This window comes from Pimephales promelas, chromosome 25 (genome assembly GCF_988280905.1).
Source record: "Pimephales promelas chromosome 25, fPimPro1.hap1.1, whole genome shotgun sequence".
Taxonomy (NCBI): domain Eukaryota; kingdom Metazoa; phylum Chordata; class Actinopteri; order Cypriniformes; family Leuciscidae; genus Pimephales; species Pimephales promelas.
In genome coordinates, this window is record NC_142793.1 from 689,732 (window position 1) to 697,500 (window position 7,769).

The following is a 7,769-nucleotide window of genomic DNA, read 5'->3' on the forward strand; positions in this document are numbered from 1 at the left end:
AATTATTTTGTATATGACTAAATGCATGATGGGCAAATATTTTATCACTTAAATCATTATTTCTATATACGAGACATGTTCATTTTGTATTGAATGTCATTCATTCCATATCTAGATTATATGAAACAGTATCATGATGTAAAGACAATCAACATGTGCATAAGTTCGTGTCTGGACGTGAGAGAGAAATTAATCACAGGACAGGTTAATAACTTTTGGAGGCTGGCTCTATTTATCATCAAAACAAAAATAAATGACAGCTAGATTAGATGGATGAGGGCGAGGGTGATCCTCACTCCGGTGCGGGACAACAGGTCATCAAACTGGGACAGGCGGAAGACAGCGGCCGTCATCCAGCGCAGCTCCTGGGGCGAGCAAACGGTGAAACTCGCCAAACGGTTCGGCTCAGAAGGGTCCGGTGGACACAAATATGGTGACGATGATCCCCACGCCGCGGTTCTGCTCTCCAGAGTAAATACAGAGCGGTGACTCTCTCCATGAATGCTCGGTCCACATAAAAACAATGGCCGCCAACAGATTTAGATTCTGACGCGCGTAAATTTCACTCTTGACACGCGAATTAACACAAAGTGGTCAAGCGTCAAACTAGACGCGTCAGGCGCAAATTTGACACGCTATTCGCATCTGTTGTGAACACAGCATAAGGGTGTCTCTCACACACACACACACACGCACACACTACAGCTCTTCAGCTTCTGCTAAGGGTGTCTGTCGCCTCTCTCTCACTCACACACACACACACACACACACACTACAGCTCTTCATCTTCCTGACCCCTGTGTTCAGATCTGCTGTCCCGGATGCTGAGGTCGTCGTGTCACGGCTGTGATGTGGAGAAGATGGTGTCGCTGTTCCTGCTGTCCCGTCAGGCGTCTCTCGAGGGACCCGCCGTCTTCCCCTCGTACAGCGACTGGTTTAAAGTCAGTCTGAACCCTCAGGGTGTGGTGTTGTGTTCCCGCCAGTTTGAGAGGATTATCCTGTTGGACTAAAACTGTCTGACTTTGGTCAGGGTTAGGGTTAGTTAGGGTTAGTTAGAGTTATTTAGAGTTAGTTAGGGTTAGTTAGAGTTAGTTAGAGTTAGTTAGGGTTAGTTAGAGTTAGTTAGAGTTAGTTAGGGTTAGTTAGAGTTAGTTAGGGTTAGTTAGGGTTAGTTAGAGTTAGAGTTAGACAGGGTTAGTTAGGGTTAGTTAGAGTTAGGGTTAGTTAGAGTTAGTTAGAGTTAGACAGGGTTAGTTAGGGTTAGTTAGGGTTAGTTAGAGTTAGAGTTAGTTAGGGTTAGTTAGAGTTAGAGTATTTCCTTAGTTAGAGTTAGAGTTTGTTAGGGTTAGTTAGAGTTAGTTAGAGTTTGTTAGGGTTAGTTAGAGTTAGTTAGAGTTAGTTAGGGTTAGTTAGGATTAGTTAGAGTTAGTTAGAGTATTTCCTTAGAGTTAGTTAGGGTTAGTTAGGGTTAGTTAGGTTAGTTGGAGTTAGTTAGCGTTAGTTAGGGTATTTCCTTAGTTAGAGTTAGTTAGGGTTAGTTAGAGTTAGTTAGAGTTAGTTAGGTTAGTTGGAGTTAGTTAGGGTATTTCCTTAGTTAGAGTTAGTTAGAGTTAGTTAGGGTTAGTTAGAGTTAGTTAGAGTTAGTTTGGGTACAACTGCAAGTTTACATCTTGAAATTTTGACTTTCTCAGATTTGCGTGATATTAAGTCACAAACACAAATTATTATAAAAATTGTTATAATTGTTATAAAGTTGCAATTCTGTTTTCTGCAAGATAAAAACTGACTTTTCCTCTCACAATTCTGACTATCACACGATTTCGACTTTATTTCACGCAAATCTGAGAAATAAAGTCGGAACTGTGAGATGTAAACTTGCAATTGTGAGTGAAAGAAAGTAGCAATTACCTTTTGTTCTTTTGTATTCTGTGGCGTAAACCATCTTCCACACACACACCTTCCCAACGTTTCTTCATAATTCTTGTACTTTTAGTTTTTTCCCTCCTTGTTATACTTGTGGTGTTCCCAGGCTTATCAATCTCTCCTTCTGCTGTTATCGGACTGGTTTAAGTGGAGTTTTTCACACAGCACATGTTCAGTATGTGGTTCTGATTGATCTCAGTAGCTTTAGGTGAAAAGGTTAACCTTAGTTCACGCATAAACTGAGTCAGAGCCACAGAAATACAGAACCCGTGCTAATGAACGGAAGCTGATGAGATTGATATTCAACAGTTCAGGGTTCGCTGAGTTCTGATGTCCTCGTGTGTGATGTGTGTGGTTGACCTGAGGGTGCTCTTCTTCTTCTTGGTCAGTTGTCGTTCGGTGGATCCAGCAGTTTCCACGCTAAGAGCAAGAAGTCCACAGTGTTCCTGCTGAAGTTCCTGTCCGACCTGGTTCCCTTTGAACGCCCCCAGTATCTGAAGGTGAGTGTGTGTGTGTGTGTGTGTGTGTGTGCGGTCCGAGAGCCGCCGGTGCCGATGGCCTGAGTGTGACCGCTGTGTGCTGTTCTCCAGGTCCACGTCATGCACCCGCCGTTCGTCGGGGGGAAGTACCGCTGTCTGCTGCAGGAGTACGTGACGCTCGCCAGGACACGGCTGACAGATCTGAAGGTCAGAGGGCGCCGCTCCAGTGGAGGTCAAGGTGTGCTACTGCGGGACTGACGGGGTGTGTGTGTGTGTGTGCAGGTGTCGCTGGAGGAGACGGGCATCTTCGAGGTGGTGAACGGCTCTGCCGGTGCGGTTGAAGTAAGTCATGTGACCTGTGTGAACGCTGCTCTCAGTCTCTTCTGTGTTACGGACACATTTCTGATGTTCCTGATCTGCTGTGTGTGTGTGTGTGTGTGTGTGTGTGTGTGTCAGTGTCCAGCACAGCAGGATGTGGAGAAGGCCGTAACTCTCTTCATGAGCACCAATAAGATCCCAGCGACAGTGATAGAGGCCAGGTACACACACACACACACACACACACACACACACACTGTGCTGAGAGTGTTTTCTGAGGGGTGTTTCCTGTGTGTGTTAGTATCTTCAGGAGGCCGTATTTCCTGACTCGATTCCTGCCTGCTCTTCTCTCTCCGCGTGCGGTCAGTATCACCCTCTCTCTGACACACACACACACACACACACACACACACACCTGCCCCTTCACGGCTCTCTAATGCTCTTCTCTCTTCATTACAGCTTCCTGTAACGCCTGATGCCAGAATGACCTTCATTGAGGCCTTGAGGAAGTAGGTGTCACTGTACAGTGTGACGCTCTCTGGAGTGTGTGTGTGTTGATGATCTCTACAGTGTGTGTTGATCTTCTGTGTGTGTAGGGTGGATAAGATCCCGGCCGCGCTCTACACGTCATACACACACTCGTGTCAGAGGGAGACGCACCGCCAGAAACGAGGTGCTCATAATCACATGATTAACCCTCTCATTAAACATCACACAGTCATGAACAAGAGTGTTTATGTTTTACACCAGGGTCCGTCAGTATCGTTGTTACGTGAGGTGATAGTGTGTGTGTGTGTGTGTGTGCTCAGGAGGAAAAAGATGAATTTAATGGCAGATCAAGTCAGCTTTATTCAGGATAGATCTTTCCAAAGCAGCTTGACACTCAGAGAGTGTGTGTGATGATGATGATGATGATGATGATGATGATGATGCTCACATAACTTGCTCTGATGTTTGAGAAGTGTCCACTGCGGTGTGTTGTGTGTCGGTTTAGTTGAGCAAGCAGTTGATAAGAGGTGTGTGTGTGTGTGTGTGTTTAGGTGTGTGTGAGTCCAGTGTGGACGATCATCAGGTGATTCTACGAGAGCAGTTCCTTCAGCTGAGGACATTGATGACTGACGGGGGTACACGCACGCACACACACACACACACACACACACACACACACACACACACTCTCTCAAACACACACACACTCTAAATCCTGCTGTGTTGTGTCAGATGTTTGTGCTCAGCTGTCCAGGATCTCTCAGACGTTGAGGAACATATGTCCCGATGAAGAGACAGGAAGTGATGTCATCACGCTGGACCTGGATTCGCCTGATTCGACACACGCTGATGTATGAACACACACAGATTCGTGATGTTTCTCACACACACACGCTCACACTCACTCACTGCATGAACACAGATGCATGCTCTTACACACACACACTCACAGCCGTATGAATACAGATTCATGATCTCACACACACACACACACACACTCACAAATTGCTGTATGAACATACACACTTACTGCCGTATTAACACACACACACATTGAACATGATGTCATCCACACGACACACACCCGTCCTGTCCGAGCGCAGCGCTACCTTAAGCTACAGTGTGTATCATCCGGCCGATTGAGTGTGTGTTAAAGCCAGACCGGAGTGTGTGTTCCGTCTGTTTGACTGGAAACACTGGACAATCAGATCATGTATAAGCTAACATGAGCAGCTCATCCGTTACAGTGTTTTTAAAGCTGTTGAAGTATTGTTCTTAGTGCATGGTGACGAACGTTAACGAATGAAACCTTACCGTAAAGTGTGACCGCCTATCGTCACGGTAACGATGAAGGATGTGCTGTTAAAGCCTCTCTCGTCTCTCAGGTGGCCAATCTGACCTTGCAGAGCTTCTGTGTGTGTGTGCTGGACGCTTCCCGAATCAGCCCTCCTAACAGGTACGACACACACACCATCATCATCATCACCACTAAACGAGCAAGAATAAGCCCCGCCCCTGTTTCTCACAGCGTTATTCGAGTCGAGTGAAGCGAAATCTGCAGTTCTGTGTAAACTAAGCCTTTTTCAACAAGCGTGACTATTAAAGGATACTTCAGGATTTAGCATTAAGCTTTATATTAGTAAAACACCTGTAGTGTGTTCGAATCACCCCGTCATATCCCCCCGAGACGAGAGATTTGTGGATTTTTGTCTGGAAAATCGTAATTTTGCGTCATCTGAGGATGTTTTGTCCAGAGGCTAAAGACTCCAGTCAGTAATCGGGTCTGTCCCGCGTGTCCTCAACCCGCCCATAGAGGGGGATCTCGCTCACAGAATGAACACATAGTGTCGGCCATCTTGTTTTTGGAAGCTAAGCTAACAGGCTATTGTTGTAGTGAGTCCCTACAATGTGGTGATGTAGGTTTTTAGTTGTTGTTTTTTTTGGCTTTCTGATCCCCAAGACTCAACTAATCTCTGCAATTCTCCATCTGTGATCCTCGAAGAGTCTTTGGACACTCAAACTTTCATCCTCACCGTCCATTAAGACAATAGGCAGAATCGTAACATCTTTAGTTGATTATAACTTCTTAATTATTGTCCTGATGGTCAAAATGAGGATTTTCAATAATTTTGCTATTTTCTTACAGCCACTTTCTATTTAGTGAAGCTCAACGATCTTTTGCTGCACATCAGAACTATATTCTCTGGTTTTGCTCATTGTGATGGATGATTCAGGGGATTTGGCCTTTGTGTTTCCTCATATTTAAACTCCTGTGAAACAAGAAGTCATAGCTGGACAATTTCATGTTCCCAGTCACCCTAGTGTGCTAAAAAAGGTGAATATTAATGGGAATATATATGGGAATACTCATACAATATTCTAGGGGTGCAAATAATTGTGGCCAACGTGTTTTGGAGAAAAACATTTATTTCATAATGTGATTCCGCCCCCACTTTCAATTCATTTACTTCAAAGGTTAGAATTTTGCTTATTTTTTGAATGAAAGATCAAAAAGATAAACAATGCAGATTTATTTTTTACAGCCAGTTTTGTTCATGTTTACCAGGGGTGTCATTAATTCTGCCCATGACTGTACATCAGTGTGTGTTTAATGAGCGTGGTGTTGTCCTCAGGCAGGGCTCATGGCCGGGTGTGTTTGTGAAGGTGCTGTTGGGCCACCGATGGCTCGTCTCTGCCCTGATACACAGACTGTGGGATCTGCTCCAGCACCAGGTGATGACTGTCCCTCTCATGTGTTTTATCACTCTCTCAGTGCATGCGTGTGTTTCAGGCCGAGGCTCTGAGTGCGGCTCATGTTCTGTGTGTGTGTGTGTGTGTGTGTTTGTGTTTCAGGCCGAGGTTCTGAGCGCGGCTCATGTTCTGGGTGTGGCGGCGCTGACGGTGGAGCTTCATCACTGCACACAGGTGTGTGTTCGGGTGCAGCTGACGGGCTCGTCTGCGGTCGCTCTCTCCGTGTCCCAGTGTCTCTGTGAGGCTCTGATCTGCTCCACACGCGCACACATGGCCCTCTGCCTCAGGTCTGACCCCCATATCATATCATCCTCATATCACACACCTTTATCGCTGCCAAAAATGAATAGGTCCACACAAGATAAATTTAACATATTAAAGGGTTAGTTCACCCAAAAATGAAAATTAAGTCATTAATTACTCACCCCCATGCTGTACCAACCCCGTAAGACCTTCGTTCGTCTTCGGAACACAAATGAAAATATTTTTGATTAAATTTGAGAGCTGTATAACTACCACATTGGCTCCTAAGGGACTGCCTCTTGACGGCCCAGAAAGTCAATAAAGAAAATGTTTAAATATCCCAAGTGACTACCGTGGCTCAACTATATGTTTATCAAGCGGCGCGAATACTTTTTGTGCGAAAAAACAAACAAAAATAACGAGTTTATTCGACTATTTCTTTTCTTCCTTGTAGGCCAGAAACGAGACTTCCTTAGATTTCCACGACGCATGCGCGAGAATTGCGATCTCCTTACACTGCTTCAGTTCAATTCTCGCGCATGCGTCGTGGAAATCACATTCTGAATCCTCCGGCACTGTGTACATCTGGAATAACAGCCAGGGGAGGGAATCGGCTAAATTATCATAACATATAAGGTATCATCCAAAATATCAGTTATCGGCTTCCAAATATACAGAATAATCGGTATCGGGCAATATATCAGTTATCGGCTTCCAAATACAGAATTATTGGTATCGGATGATATATCAGTTATCGGCTTCCAAATATACAGAATTATTGGTATCGGCCGATATATCGGTTATCGGCTTCCAAATATACAGAATTATTGGTATCGGCAGATATATCGGTTATCGGCTTCCAAATATACAGAATTATTGGTATCGGCAGATATATCGGTTATCGGCTTCCAAATATACAGAATTATTGGTATCGGCCGATATATCGGTTATCTGCTTCCAAATATACAGAATTATTGGTATCGGCCGATATATCGGTTATCGGCTTCCAAATATACAGAATTATTGGTATCGGCAGATATATCGGTTATCAGCTTCCAAATATACAGAATTATCGATATCAGCCAATATATCGGTTATCGGCCTCCAAATATACAGAATTATTGGTATCGGCCGATATATCAGTTATCGGCTTCCAAATATACAGAATTATCGGTATCGGCCAATATATCGGTTATCGGCCTCCAAATATACAGAATTATTGGTATCGGCCAATATATCGGTTATCGGCTTCCAAATATACAGAATTATTGGTATCGGACGATATATCGGTTATCGGCTTCCAAATATACAGAATTATTGGTATCGGCCGATATAGCGGTTATCTGCTTCCAAATATACAGAATTATTGGTATCGGCCGATATATCGGTTATCGGCTTCCAAATATACAGAATTATTGGTATCGGCAGATATATCGGTTATCAGCTTCCAAATATACAGAATTATCGATATCAGCCAATATATCGGTTATCGGCCTCCAAATATACAGAATTATTGGTATCGGCCGATATATCGGTTATCGGCTTCCAAATATACAGAATTATTGG

At 44.2% G+C, this 7,769-nt stretch overlaps 1 protein-coding gene across 2 annotated transcripts in view; it reads left to right on the forward strand.

Moving 5' to 3' along the window:
- fanca (FA complementation group A) overlaps window positions 1-7,769 on the forward strand; it is a 30,337-nt gene that overhangs the window by 12,884 nt on the left and 9,684 nt on the right. For both annotated transcript variants that reach the window (XM_039670247.2, XM_089127400.1), the window contains 13 exons: window positions 808-941; window positions 2,313-2,423; window positions 2,514-2,609; window positions 2,685-2,744; window positions 2,859-2,941; window positions 3,022-3,082; window positions 3,180-3,229; window positions 3,317-3,393; window positions 3,761-3,844; window positions 3,942-4,060; window positions 4,595-4,665; window positions 5,843-5,942; window positions 6,063-6,247. In XM_039670247.2, the coding sequence (XP_039526181.2) occupies window positions 808-941; window positions 2,313-2,423; window positions 2,514-2,609; window positions 2,685-2,744; window positions 2,859-2,941; window positions 3,022-3,082; window positions 3,180-3,229; window positions 3,317-3,393; window positions 3,761-3,844; window positions 3,942-4,060; window positions 4,595-4,665; window positions 5,843-5,942; window positions 6,063-6,247 (1,231 nt within the window). The remainder of the gene's footprint in view (window positions 1-807; window positions 942-2,312; window positions 2,424-2,513; window positions 2,610-2,684; window positions 2,745-2,858; window positions 2,942-3,021; window positions 3,083-3,179; window positions 3,230-3,316; window positions 3,394-3,760; window positions 3,845-3,941; window positions 4,061-4,594; window positions 4,666-5,842; window positions 5,943-6,062; window positions 6,248-7,769) is intronic.